The sequence below is a fragment of the Ambystoma mexicanum genome, chromosome 4p, assembly GCF_040938575.1.
Source record: "Ambystoma mexicanum isolate Mex_15411 chromosome 4p, UKY_AmexF1_1, whole genome shotgun sequence".
Classification (NCBI taxonomy): domain Eukaryota; kingdom Metazoa; phylum Chordata; class Amphibia; order Caudata; family Ambystomatidae; genus Ambystoma; species Ambystoma mexicanum.
Window position 1 is genome coordinate 913837446 of NC_090927.1, and position 15485 is coordinate 913852930.

General features: G+C 46.4%; 1 protein-coding gene across 2 annotated transcripts in view; it reads left to right on the top strand.

Annotated features, from left to right (window-relative positions):
• RNGTT (RNA guanylyltransferase and 5'-phosphatase) overlaps window positions 1-15485 on the top strand; it is a 2962270-nt gene that overhangs the window by 119897 nt on the left and 2826888 nt on the right. For both annotated transcript variants that reach the window (XM_069606512.1, XM_069606514.1), the window contains exon 5: window positions 7892-7967. In XM_069606512.1, coding sequence (XP_069462613.1) covers window positions 7892-7967 — 76 coding nt within the window. The remainder of the gene's footprint in view (window positions 1-7891; window positions 7968-15485) is intronic.

Genomic DNA, 15485 nt, shown 5'->3' on the forward strand with positions numbered 1-15485 from the left:
GTTTGCCTACGCTTTTCCACCAACCCCTCTGTTGAGGAAGGTGGTCAACAAGATGCACAGGGAATCGATGACGCTCAGTCTAGTTGCTCCCATGTGGGCGAGACAACCGTGGTTCCCGCACCTGCGCAAGATGGCAACGTGGAAACCCATCAGACTCCCGTGCGGGCACAACCTACTATCCCAGCATGAAGGACAAACAGTGCATCCTCAACCCAGCTCGATGAACTTGGCAGCATGGCTCCTGAAGTCAGTTTGTCCATCTCAATCTACTACAGAGATGTATGGATATCCTAAAGGAATCAAGGAAACCAAACACAAGACACTGTTACTTTGATAAATGGAAAAGATTTGTTATTTGGTGCCAGAATAAAGAAATCAACCCAGGTTGATAGCACTCCTTTCAATACTGTCACCTACATGTTCCACCTGATAGACGAAGGATCGGTTTTTTAATTCAATCAAGGTACACCTGGCAGCGCTGTCGGCTTATACCACCTCACATAACAAGGTGTCGTGTTGGAAAGTACCAGTGGTTAAAGCCTTTATGGAAGGGGTAAAGACTCCACCCTCCAATTTCTAACCCACCACCTGGATGGGACCTTAATGTGGTGCTTGCTAAACTCATGCCCCCCACCTTTGAAACCATGCATAAAGCTAGTCTCAAACACCTGACTTATAAAACTGCCTTCTTAGTAGCCATTACATCCATAAGAAGGGTCAGTGAAATCCAGGCTCTGTTAGTGCAGGCTCCTTTCTTTACTGTTCATAAGGATAAACTGGTTCTACGAACTCGCCCTAGGTTTTCACCTAAGACCATTTCAAAATTCCGTGTTAACTAGTCCATTGAGCTACCGGCCTTCTTCCAAGAACCCAAAAGCTCTGCTGAGGTGAAACTACTCACACTAGATGTGTGAAGAGCGGTCCTCTACTACGTAGATAAAACCAGACCGCGAAGGAAGACAGATCAACTGTTCGTCTCTGTAGCTACAGGCAGAGAAGGGGATCGCGTCTCTAAAGGTGCCATCTCTAAATGGTTAGTCAAATGTATCCAGCTGTGTTACTCCCTTTCAGATAAAACTCTGCCTTTTAGGCCAAGGGCCCAGTCTACAAGACGCACTGGGGCCACTCTGGCTTTCATTGCAAATGTACCTTTTGACACCATTTGCAAAGCAGCTACATGGAGCTCTATTCACACCTTTACTCATCACTACTGCATTGACACTCATTCCAAGACAGATACTCAAGTCGGACAAGCGGTTCTAAAACGTTTATTTGCTCTTCGCTCGTAACCCTTCTCACATCCCACCTCCTTCTAACACTGCTCGCTAATCTATGCACAGCATGTGATCTAAGCAGATTCCACAAGCCTCAGAAGGGATGCATTACTCACTGTAATCGTATCTCTGATGCTTGTATCTGCTTAGATTCACATGCGCCCGCCCTTCCTCCCCTCTGAGAGAAGGCGCATGGATGCTTGTAGTCTTAGCTATCTTATCTACTTGGATACTCTTGTACTCAGCCTATGCACAGCATGTGAATCTAAGCAGATACAAGCATCAGAAATGCGATTATGGTGAGTAATGTATCCCATATATTTCTGAGGCTTGTGGAATCTGCTTAGATCACATGCTGTGCATAGGCCGACATCTAGTGGAAGCTGCAGAGTATTACACTTGTTTTCGAAACTCAAAAAGGGACGTCGACAGGGCGTGCCAGTAATACTATCCCTAGTGTGACGTCCCCTGTACCCTTGATCCTTCATGCATAGAGGTCCCGCAGATTTTTATTTCCACCATTCTAGACAGATGCGTATTGCAGATTTCCTCATTTGGGCGTAAAGCTATTGACTTATTTCAATTTTCTGTAGTTCATTCTTTCTATTCTTTACTTCACCGACCATCGAAACATCATGCCGGGGAACACAAAGAAACTGCCTGTTGAAGGTCTCCCTGGGCCTCGGCCCAGACAGTAGGGAGAGGGGGGAGGGTCATTTTAGGATGTATATTCCCCTTTTCCTACACTATTTTCGCCCTGCTGCCATAGTTTGTAGTTATGGACAAGACCCCATTTCAATTCTGCCCCAAGTGCAATCATAAATTCCTGTGGGTCGACAAGCATTTAGTCTAACTTGTGTCTCCCAAGAGACCACGTCAAAACGTCTTATCGAGCGTGTAGGCTCTTCAAGCCCAAGACTTTGAAGGACTGCGCCACAAAACGCTGGGCCCACTTCGCCAGGCAACTCTAGGCCACGTAGGTAGAAGGCGCTTTCAGTGATGGCAGCAACACCGCTGGTTCGGACTGCGAGGGCACCTGGATAGCTCCGGCTACCCAAGCGCAGGAGGACAGGCCGGCGGCCAAGTTGTGGGGACTACACCCGGCGGCGGAAGTGCATCAAAAATCACACACCACTAAACGCATGACCCCAAGTCGAGACTCGACATATGGGTCGAGTGTTCGACAACACACAGCACCCAGGGAAAGGTCCGTTGAGTCCCTGTCCTCGGGACGTACTCGTTCGCTGCACGACAGGGCCCAACTGTTAAAAGGCGGCAAGGGTGTTGCATGCAAAACTCTATCCAAAGGCCAGTCGTCCGCAGACGAGGCTTCAACCCTTCCCATTTCTGAAAGTCGACGCTCGGCGTCAAATCAGGTAATAGGCCCCAAACAGTCCAAACAGTCGGATACGCATGGCTCTTGGCGTCAGGGGGGTGGGGAGGGGGAAAAGGTACGTAAGTCGTCCTCAGACACCTCATAGGGAAAAAAACTTCTCAGAAAGAGAAGCATAAGGAAACTAGGCCCATCCCTAGTGAGGACAAACCTGTAGAGACTAGGCCTAAAAAATCTGGGGTTATTCCTCCCACCGATGAAGATTTAGGACTTCCTGCCTAACCCTTGGTAATCCCAAATTCAGCAGAATGGTCTTCACAAGACATAGATAGGGACATGAGGAGAATGTCCTTTTGTGGCCAATTTCTACGAAAAAGACCCTGCATACCAGAGTTTCCAATCCACCCCCCACCACAGCTCTGTCTGGGTCTCAAGTCTCTGCTCAGCCTTCTCAACCCCCTTCTAAAAGGTCTTGTACAGAAACTCCAGTGCATAGCACAGTCCTAGAGCTCTATGACGCGGACTCCAAGCATGAGGAACTCTCAATTGTAGAGGCAGCTGACCCTCAGTATGACGAGGCAATAGGATTACAATGAAAACCAAAGTTCCTTCTGGGGAAATAATCAGTCAGTCCTCCCAGGGCTATCCTAGAGGACAATGCAGACGTCGTGGGAGGGGCAACCCCTGTAGAGATGGCACCCCACCTCAGAAGCAGTGACATTCCTCTTCAGGTGCCCTCCCATGCCTCTCCAGTAGGAGGGCGCATTTCCAGCTTAACCCACGCATGGGAGGGAATCGCCTCGGACAGATGGGTGATGTCCACAGTAGCAGGCGGATACTGTATAGAACTCCTCAAACGACCCCATGACCACCCCCCACAACAGAAGATCCACTCAAGAGAACACCAGTGTGTCCTCCTCAAGGAGATAGCCACTCTTATAATAAAGGATGCCATCAAAGTCGTCCCAGCCAACCAGGTAAACGGAGGCATTTATTCAACTTCCTTCCTTGTGCCAAAGAAACATCTAACAATGCGCCCAGTATTAGATGGTAGCAGTATGTCAAGCCACAAAAGTTCTGCATGACTATACTACAAGAGGTAATCCCTCTACTAAAAAAGAGGATTACATGGAAACATTGATTATGAAAGATGCCTATTTTCATATTTCAATGTTCCCAGCACACAGAAGATTCTTGCGTTTAAAGATGGCGAACCAGCACTACCAATTCAAAGTATTGCCCTTTGGAATAGCCTCTGCTCCAAGGGTATTCACAAAGGTACCGGCGGTGGTGGCAGCGCAGGGAGGCAATCCAGCATACCCTTACCTGGACGACTGGCTCATTACAGGGGAGCCCCCCCCTAATTTTGAGACAAAACATTCAAAAGACCATCAACCTCCTCTTTCAATTGGGCTTCTCCATCAACGAAAAAAAGTCATGCCTAGTGCCAAGCACTTCCAAACAGTTCCTAGGAGCGGTCTGAAACGCACAAGAGGGGTTGGTCTTTCCGTCAGAGCAAAGAGTCCAAAAAGTGTTACTGCAAATACTGCATTTTCAGCCCGGCCGCCAATTAAGGGTACGCAAAGCTATGCGTTTGCTAGGCACAATGGCATCTTGCATTTACCTAGTTCCTCACGCGCGCCTGCGACCCATGCAGGAATGCTTGGCGAAAGAGTGGTCTCGGGAAAGTGGTCAGTGGGGCGATCATCTAGCGGTCGTTTCGCCTACACTTGCTCAAAAGCTTTGCTTGTGGACAAGGGAAAATCTTCTGAAGGGGAAACCCTTCTATAATCCAGAAATGGAGGCAACTGTCACGACGGACACCTCTCTAGCGGGGTGGGGCGCTCATTACCTTCATCGCACAGCTCAGGGTCTGTTGTCTTGCACGGCAGCCCAAAACCACATTAATATGTTATAACTTCTGACAGTATTCAAAGTCCTTCGGGCATTCGAGTCCTATTTAAAGAACCTATTCGTGCAAGTCCTGACAGACCACACAACAGCGATGTTTTATATCAACAAACATCGGGGGCACACGTTCTCCAAATCTGTCCAGCCTTACCGAGCAAATTTGGAAATGGGCACTCAAACGGAAGATGTTCCTATCGTCACAGCATGTTCCAGGGGAACTCCACTTTCTAGCAGACTCATTGAGAAGGGATCCCCTACCAGAGGAACACGAGTGGCGCCTACACGAAAGAGTCGTAGAACACCTCTTCTCTCTCTATGGGTTTTCCCCACAATAGACTTGTTCGCTACAAGCGAAAACAGTCAATGCCCACACTTCGCGTCCAGGTTCCCCCAGCCAGGCTCCAAAGGGAACATTCTTCTCACTCAAACTTGGCTGCATGGCTCCTGAAGTCCTAGAGTTCGGACATCTTAACCTGCCACAGAGATGCATTGATAACTTGAAAGAATTAAGAAAACTAAATGCTAGACATGGTTACTTTGACAAATGGAGAAGATTTGTTATTTGGTGCCAGTCTAAACAAATCAACCCCATAGAATGTACTCCTTCCCACATTCTAAATTCTATGCTCCATTTGCTAGATGCAGGGTTAGTTTTCAACTCCCTAAAGGTCCACCTGGTGGCTTTATCAGCCAACACCACTTCCCATAAGGTTTCATGGTGGAAGGTACCTGTCATCAAAGCATTCATGGAAGGAGTAAAGCTACTCCACCCTCCTATTTCTAACTCACCGCCAGGATGGGATCTCAACGTGGTACTCGCTAAACTCATGGGACCCCCTTTTGAGCCAGTGCACAAGTCTAATCTAAAAGACCTGACTTACAAAACGCCTTATTAGTGGCTATCACTTCCATAAAAAGAGTGCGTGAAATACAAGCATTGTCAGTGCAGGATCCTTTCTTTGTTGTACATAAATACAAGCTGGTTTTACGTACTCTCCCTAGGTTCTCCCTTAAATTAATCTCCAAATTTCACATAAACCAGTCAATTGAGCTACCAGTTTTCTTCCAGGAATCCAACAGCTCAGCTGAGGTAAAACTCCACACACTAGATGTGAGGAGGGCGGTCTTCTGCTATGTAGACAAGACCAGACCACTAAGAAAAACAGATCAATTGTTTGTCTCCATAGCACCAGGCAGAGAGTGTGACCGAATTTCAAAGAATGCCATCTCTAGGTGGATAGTCAGATGTATCCAACTGTGCTATTCCCTATCAGATAAGACACTGCCTTTTTACGCCCAGGGCTCACTCCACAAGAGGCACAGGAGCCACCCTGGCTTTCATTGCAAATGTCCCCTTAGTCAGTATTTGCAAAGCAGCAACATGGAACTCAATACATACTTTCACTCAGCACTACTGCATTGACACTCATTCCAAGACAGATACACAAGCGGTTCTAAGAGATTTATTCGCTCATGAACCTTCTCGCATCCCACCTTCTCCTAACACTGCTCACTAATCTATGCACAGCATGTGATCTAAGCAGATTCCACAAGCCTCAGAAGGGATGCATTATTCACCGTAATTGTATTTCTGATGCTTGTATCTGCTTAGATTCACATGCGCCCACCCTTCTTCCCCTTCGAGAGAAGGCGCATGGATGCTTATGAACTTGTCTGATTCGTATCGGCTTGGATACCACTGTACTCGTGCTTCACCTCATTCTACCTCATGTCAGAATAATAACTATCTGAGGGTCCTCGACGCGTGTGTGATCATGGCGATAGGGGACGTCACACTAAGGATAGTATTACTGGCACACCCTGTCGACGTCCCTTTTCGAATTTCAAAAACAACTGTAATACTCTGCAGCTTCCATTAGATGTCGCCGTAGGCACAGCATGTGAATCTAAGCAGATACAAGCATCAGAAAAAACGATTACGGTGAGTAATGTATCCCATATATATGTATGAATCAAGAAGATTGTATATACATGTAACTGGTCTGCAACATCACCCTGGTGCCTGAGGGCTTAGGCGCTCTACAAATGAATGAATAACTGCTTTTGTTGTTTTCCTGGTGCCTGGAAACACTTGTGTATAGGCGCCACACAAATGTCCAATAAGGTTGAGGTCACATGGATGACCCACAGCTGATAAGCCACCAAGTTTAAATGCCATTTGCTTACAACTGAATTCCTTGTTTTAATTCCATAAAATGTTCAATCAATCGTGGTCACATATCGTGTATGGCTGTTGCCACCTATGCAATTTCCTATGGTATGCTTCTTAACTTCTTGTTCAGAAGGGGAGTATGTCATGGAATCCTCCTTTTTTTAATGGTCTGTGCTACTTTGGTTTGAATGGTCCGGATGCGTGGACGTGCCTACTCGGCACCATGGAATGTTTTTAATGCTCAGAAACATGATCGAATTTTGGGGAGGAGAAGCCGTTTGGGAACAGCAGTTGATGAGGAACCACTGATCTAAATTCTGTATCTATCACAGGCTTCTCATCAAGATGTTAACACCCCACCAATGTAAGCTGTAAAGCTGTAGTACTTGCCAAGATGGCACTATCATTTCTCTCTAATCTTCTATCTCTCTCATACATTTCATGCATAATATGGGTCATTGGTAGAAGCATGATTAATATGCACACAAAAAACAATACTGCTCATATTCTGTTCAACCTGTTCAAACTGCAGAAGGAACAAAAGGTTTTGAGGCTCCCGGTTCTTTCTTGGCTGAAGATGCTTCCACGGTCCACAGATCCAATGTTTGAAATCTTCTCAAATCCTACCATGCTCCACCCACCAGGGATTTTGGCATTAAGAAAGATGATAAAAGCACATTTATTTACTTCACTAAAAACATTCTTGATAAGTGCATGGCCCTATGATTTTGAGTAGTATGCAAAACTCACATACAACAGGAACAAACAATATCTATTTTACCAATTTAGCATTTTATACTTCAGAGGAGCATACAGTGAATCAACAGTGTTTTTCCCCACTGTTTAATTTAAAACAAAACGGACCGTATAGGTGACCATGTTTCCAAAATTCCTACATGGGTTGATTAGGATAGTACATTTTTGTTTTCTTGGCAGAGTGAGTTTTCCGCAGTAAAGCAATGAAAGGCTGTGGGACTGGAAGGAGCTTGAAGATGGACTTATTTGTCTCTTATGAATAGTATCCTTTCTCATATATACAGCAGGTTTTTGGCTTCAACTCCAATATTTACATTGGTAACGCTATTAAATAAGATATTTGATACTTTTTCAAAAGTGTAATTTAACAGCAAAATGTATGTTTGCAAGCATACATCTTTTGTACAATCTATATTAACAAAGCATTTCCTGTTTTACTTTCAGGTGTTCATTGTACACATGGTTTCAATCGAACCGGCTTCCTTATCTGTGCTTTCCTGGTTGATAAGATGGACTGGAGGTAATATTTTACGTTTTGCAGAACTGTATGATAGAAAATCCTATATCCCATATGCGCCTGAACTTTTTATTATTTGCCATTTATTTCAAAAAGGTAAGCTGCAAGTGTTTTACTTATAAAACTAGAAATGTGCTCCTACATCCCGTCTTCTTTCCTCCACATGATTGGGATGACACTATATATGTGTCGGAACTGAAGGACTCTGTTGCTCTGCATGTTAAAAAATGCCTGTTCCTCCACCTCCCTACATCAGCCAGCTGCCAGGCCTCTTCGAAGGGATTGTGTCCTCCGACGTATTCCTTATCTTTGATAATTTGTCTCCAGCTTGCTCAGTAGAGGGCGCTGCGCATTGACGTCTGTCGAGTTGGTGTCCCTCGACAGCCACCATAACGGCGCCGACATCACCATGCCCATAAATAGCCACGCGCAGCGTCCGTTGCTCAGTTCAGTTTTTCCGCGCTTCGTGGTGCCTCGGAATATCGTTGCTCAGTTCTTCAGTCAAATATACTTCATTATTCCTCGAATACCGACTCGTACTCGATGGCTTCCTCATCCCAACCGACGACTCCACGGTCCGGCTTCAAAAAATGTCAAGACTGTGGAGAGAAAATGTTGTTGACGGATCCTCACAGGATCTGTTTGTGGTGCCTGGGAGTCGAGCACCATTGTTCGGAGTGCGAGGACTGCATGTCTATGACATTGAAAGCCTTGAAGGAGCGTAAGGGGAAGCTCGAGAGAGGTAAGGCAGTTACAACTTCTTCGAAGTATCCTCGGCGGAGTCGAGACATTCGTCTCCTCGCCATCACAAAAGACATTCTCGTTCTAGGTCTCGAAGCAGTTCCCATCACTCTTCGAGATCTAAGCATTCAAAAAAGAGACGTCGAAGATCCCCTTCCTCGTCTTCTTCCTTTTCCCGAAAAGGGTCTCCTGCCCCACAAAACATAGCTCTAAGGCTGAGTGGGAGGAATTCAGGAAAAAGATGCTTAGCGTATTTGAGAAAGCGGCCTCGACCCCCTCGAAGACTGCTGAGGGTGAGACCCTGGGTGAAAGACCCAAAAAATCAAAACGCTGCGAATCGCAGCACCTGGCGAAAAGCTACTCGAGAGCACCACGAACCCTCGAGTAAAGTCAAGGTTGCGTCTTCGACGCCATTATCGAAGGGTTCGTCGACGCACTGGTCAGTCGATTCAACGCCGTCTTCGACGTCGAGAAAGGACAAACCCACGGCCACCTCGCAGCCAGTGGCCATACCCAGAGCCTCGATCACGAGAATGTCGTCGATAACCTCGAGTAGAATTCTGATACACTTGTGTTCCTCAAGGCCTCTACCAACTTTCTCGACACCTTTTTCGATGGCTTCAAAGCCTTTAATGTCCGCCTCGTCGACGTTTTCTCAACCAATTATGACGAATTTGGCTCCCTCTGCTCTGGAAATGGGATTTATACCATTTCCAAGATCTGATCATTCCAGAGCCTTATCTATTTATGAAGAAGGGGAGAATTTGGATCAGGAAAGACCTTTCAGTTGCAGGGATCTGCAACTCCTGTACCAGAGGAATTTACCTCCGAGGAAGGTAGGTTAAAAGACCTCCAAGAATCCTTACATGAAGCAAGTGGGTTGGACACTTCACCCAGAAGTGGAATTTGCCAAACCAGACCCAGGGGAACATGCTGAAACCCCTTATAGAACCTTGATGGCAAGGATAATAGAGTTTATGGGGTGGTCTACACCCTTACCTGCTTTTCAGCAAGACGACCTCGCAGACATTTTGGTTAAAGGTCCACAGGAGGATCCTGTGGTGCCATTTCATGCGGCATTACAAAGGAAAATATTGGGAAACCCCTGAGGTTATCCCGGTGGTTAACAAAAAATTATAAGCCAATTATAGAATGTCTACTGCTGACCCTGAATATTTATCCAGACACCCAACTCCGAAGAGTCTGGTTGTTCAGGCAGCAACTTCATCAGGTAGTAAATCGTCTTACCCTACTGTTCCACAGGACAGGGATGACAAGAGATATGACTCTATGGCCAAAAAGTCTTTTCTGCATGTAGCATGGCGTTGAAATCCATCAATGCTACTTGTACGCTCGCAAGGTTCAGCCACACACTTTGGGAGTGTGCTTCATCAGTGGCTGACTGCCTCCCGGAGGGAGAAGAAAGGGAAGCGTTTCTAAACATTAAGGATGGTAAAGACGCAATGTGCGAATCCCTTCAAACTGGCATCGATTCTGCTGACAACATCAGCAGTGCCATGGCGGCAAGGACAACAACCCGGATATTTGCTTGGTTGCCAGAGTCTGGGTTTGCTCCAGATGTGCAAAGCAGACTCTTGAATATGCCCTTTGACGGCTCTTCTTTTGTTTGGTAAGAAGGCGGATGACAGTTTAGAAAAGCTACAAACATCAAAGGCAGCAGCAAAATTCCTGGGAGCTGCAATCCGTCAGACACCATATTGCCCCTCAGGAACCTCTGGGAGAGGTAAGTCCTTTTGCTTCTATTCCGCATTCGGAAGAGGCAGAGGACAGCCGGTTCAAAGGGGTCAGAAAAGATTCACCCGAGGTGGATGGGTTAAAAATACAAAAGCCGCAGCAGGTGCCTCTACCCTCGGCATCTGCATCAGCCGCCTCCAAACCGCTCTGAGGACTCTCCTCACAAGACACCAGTAGGAGGCAGGTTAACTCAACATCTGACGGAATGGCAGGCTATTACGTCAGATGCTTGGGCATTGGAGACAGTTGCCCAAGGTTACTGCCTGCCTTTTCTATGCATCCCTCAGAGTCATCCACCGGGGAACAGCTCTCTGAGAGTTCCAGATCTGCTCCTCTTGCGGGAAATTGTAGACCTGCTAGAGAAAGGTGCCATAGAACCGGTACCTGTAGCGGACAGGAACAAGGGCTGGTACACGAACCCCCCCCCCCCATGGCCTGAGATAACAGTAGTCACGTACGCCTCACTCACGGGTTGGGGAGCCCATGCCAACGACTTGACCATCAGTGGTCGTTGGTCTCCATCGGATTCCAGACTACACATCAACCTATTGGAGCTGAGAGCGATCAGACTAGCGCTGAAAGCTTTCCTGCCATCAGTACAGGGAAAAATGTCCTGATAATGACAGACAACACAGTGGCCATGCACTACCTCAACAAAAGAGGAGTGGGATCACTGCCACTGTGCAGAGAGGCAATGCAGCTCTGGTTTTGGGCAATTCAAGAAGGAATCTCTCTATCAGCAGTTCACCTAGCCGGAGAGAAGAACTTGAAGGCAGACGCTCTGAGCAGGCAGGGCACAGTCTCCCACGAGTGGGAACTAGCTCAGGAAGTCCTTCAGGAGAACTTTGCCCTTTGGGGAACCCCTCAAGTGGATCTGTTCGCCACCAGTAGCAACAGGAAGTGCGATCTGTTTTGTTCTGAGATGCAATCTGTTTCCCCCGAGATGAGCTCTAGGGGACGCGTTCGTAGTGGACTGGGAGTTTCCACTCCTGTACGTGTTTCCACCAGTCCATGTCATTGTATGTTTAGAATGTATTCACGAAGTGTTGTTCCTTAAAAAATAAAAAATACAAATATTTTTTTTAAAAAGAAAGGACTTGCGGAAATCGCACTAAGTTACAATTTCAGGAAGGCCAACCAAACATACTGAATGTTGTCTCACACTCATTCGCGAAATTACAAACTATTTCCTGACTGAACTGCCTTGGCCAGTAAACCTAACATTTCCTATTGCTTCCCAGTAGTGACTGTCCATGACTTCTTGCATACTTTGTTTTGGATTGTTAACTGGATTAATCCACTATCTAACTGATGGGTATGCAAGTGTAAATTAATATGAGCATTTATGTCTTCATTATCAATCACACCTAATTCTAAGGCATGTACATTGTCTAGTGATATTCCTCTGATAGCTAATGTGGTTGCAGAGAAATGTGTAGTGGCTTGAGTATTCTACGAGCTATACGCCTCTGTTCAGTATTGGCATTGGTTAACTAACATTGCATGTATTAAACTATGGCAATATTTGTTCCATTGCAACGACTTTATGGGTTTAAAGTGGAAGTCATGCACTTTTAAGTGTTGCAGTCTTAAATTTGTCGGCATCAAAATCTTTTTCTAATTGGCCATTAATCTGGTTGTATTGTCTTCTCTTATTGACCTGGAAAATACTGTGGACCGTTTCTGCTCTTTAATGTCCAGAACTACAAAAGACGGCGTAGTTGTGCAATTTTAAAATTAACTAAAGGTAAGTGCCTGGCAAGAAAAGGTTAAGCACTGACGCAACAAAGGCGTGTAAGTGACCCTTACCTCCTTTTGACCTGGAGAATCAGGCTGGCGGTTGAGAACCAATAAGCTTGTTCGGGGAGAAGCCATGTGTAGGTGTGCCTATATATACGCTTGCTGCACTTTTATGCTTACTTGTGCACAGAGTGCTCCTGTCCAATCTCCCATAGAGAGGACGACATGCCATGGGTACTAGAAGGATGCAGGAACTTTCTCATTTTGTAGATATGTAGCCAGGAACTTTCTCATTTGTACAGTGTTTAAGTACAAATCTTTTTCATTGAGATAAATGTTAAGAGTTAAGTGTGCATTGTAGAGCAATGGGTGTATGGTCTGAATAGAAAAATGTCATCAGAGTAGGCAAGCCACTGAACAAGCAGCTTGTCAAGTCGGGAGAAAAATAATTTATTTCTGTGAAGGTTTGATTTTCATCAGAAATGTAGAGGGTGAAGATGCTGGTCAAAACTTGCCCCTTTCGATGTCCCTCCAGGGCTTCCATCTCGGGTCGACGTCATCATAGGTATATATGGCACACGCAGCACCTGTTAGCTTTAGCTTTGCTTTTCCGCGATAGCCAATCTTCGAGAAAACAGCACGCTTCGGTTTTTGGTTAAAAAAAAAAGACCATCGAGATCAATAGCCTCATCGACAAAGTCAACCCCGAAGACCAGGTTCAAAAAAGTTCACGATTGTGGTGCCAAAATGTTGCTCACAAATATTAGAGTGCGTCTGTAGTGCCTTGGCATTGAGCATAGGACGACGGACTGTGGGTCCTGTCAGTCCACGACTTGTAAGGCTCTGAAAGAGCGTAAAGGGAAATTAGCAGCGGGTAGGCCTTCTACTAAATTCCCCTCGCCAACATCATTGAAGAAACGCTCATCTGAGTCGAGTGGTGACGCTCCTCAAAGGAAAAAGTCAAAAAGCGTTAAGGCTCCAGTAGTGGGGTCTCATTCCTCGTCTTCAAAGAAGGCGAAGAAGAGAGGCGCTATAGGTCACCTTCGACCTCCTCTAATTTGCTCTCCAGAAAGAATACCCCACCTAACCAAATCCTCCATACCTGCACAATGGGAGGAGTTCAGGCAGGAAATGCATTTTCGAGAAGGTGGCCCTCACCCTTGAAAGAAAAAGGAAAAAGCCATGCTCCTGTCATGCCGTCTCAAAGGCTGACCAGGAAAGGGCTAGGGCTAAATCCTACGTGCCCTTCGAGCCCGGGATGCAGGCCGGAGACCCCGCGAGAACTGTTGAGGTCTCCACACGACAAAAAATCAGCGAAGACTCAGTCGAGGGTCAAGTCCTTTGAAGCTCTGACGCCAAGATCGAAGCAAGTTTTTTTAAACATAGACGCCATTAGCATTGAGACAATCAACGCCATGGGCGGCAAAGCCATTAGTGTCGAAGCCATCAAGGCCTTTGCCCACTAAACCTACAATAGTTTCTGAAGAAGTTGAAAAATCCTACAAGACTTTGCAAGGAAGGATTTTTTCTAATTTTTATCCTCTATGAGGAACACGAGCCATCCGACCTGGGCACTCCTCCATTTGGCTTGGGGTTTGGCACACTTAACATCCCAGAAGCCCTAATTTCAGAAATGTCCAGATTAAAGGACTTGTATGAAAATCTTCAATAAGGTAGTGGTATTGACACATCACCTGAGCTTGAGTTTGGCAAGCCAGACCCGACAGACCATGGAGATGCCTCTTATAGGCAGGCTAGGGTTATTGATTTTCTGGGATTGGGCAGACCTGCTCCTCCATTCGAGCAAGACGACTTGACAGACATTCTCAACAAAGGTCCACAGAAGCATCCTGTACTCCCATTTCATGTCGCCCTTTATAAAAAAGGGTAAAGGTGAATTGGGAGCTTTCTGAGTCGAGTCCAGCCGAGAATAAGAACCACACCAAAAATGATAGGCCTTCAAGTAGCGACCCTGACTTCTTGTCAAAGCACCCTACATCAGAAAGCCTGGTAGATCAGGTGGCAACGTCTACATCCAAACAAGCTGCATACCCAACCATCCCACCAGACTGGGATAAGGAAGGTATTTTATGCTGTTAGCATGGCTCTTAAATATTCAAATGCCACTTGCGCCTTAGCAAAATTTACATTCCCCCTTATGGGGACTGTAAAGCTATGGCGGCTGACCACATTTCCCAAAGGATAAGAAAGATACGGCTACTTAAATATTGTAAGAAATGGTAAGGAGACTATGTGCGAGTCTGCAGTCAGGGCTGGACTCGGCTGATGGAATCAGCAGAGCCATAGCTGTAAGCACGGTAATATGCCGGATTGCGTCGTTGAGAAAGTCTGGGTTTGCACCAGACGTGCAGTCTAGGCTTCTAAACATGCCCTTTGATGGCACTCTGCTGTTTGGCAGCAAGGCTGATGAAAGCCTGGAGAAGCTGCAGACATCAAAGGCGCAGCCAAATCCCTTGGTGCCGCCATCAGACAACCGCAACCATCTCACTCCAATGGATCATCTTGGAGGGGTAGGTTCTTTCGCTTCTACTCCTCAGTTGGAAGAGGTAGGGGACTGGCTGGTCAAAGAAAAGTCCCTCATGGTGGACGAGGGAGGGGGTGCCAAGTACGCCCAAGCAATGGCTACCTTACCATCGGCTACTGCTGCAGACTCTCACAGCATTTCAAAGAATGGTGAGGTATTACTTCAGATGCGTGGGCGTTGGAAACAGTAGCCGAGGGTCACTGCCTCCCCTTTTTAAACAAGGCCTCGGGACTATCCACCGGGGAGCCACTCGCCCAAAGTTCTGGATCCTTTCCTTGTGCAGGAAATGTTGAGCCTGCTAGAGAATGGTGCTATAGAACCAGTACCTTTAACGGAGAGGACCAAAGGATGATATTCCCACCATTTCCTCATCTGCAAGAAGGACGGAGGATTGAGACCCATCTTGGACTTGAGATGCTTGAACAAATTCCTCAGGAAGGACAAGTTCAAGATGGTCACTTTCTCAGATCCTTCAACTCCAGGGCTGGATGATATCATTGGACCTTCAGGATGCTTACTTTCCTGTGTCAATCCATCAAAAACACAGAAAGTACCGGAGGTTCGCCGCTGGCGGTTCTTTTTTCAGTTTCGAGTTCAGCCATTCGGGAGTGTTTTCAACAAGTTGATGGCGGTGGTGGAAGCGAGTATCGGAAGAGGGGGATTGACATCTACCCCTACTTGTACGATTAGCTTGTTCTTCCGAATAAGTCTTGGAACATCTCAACATAACCTGCCACTCT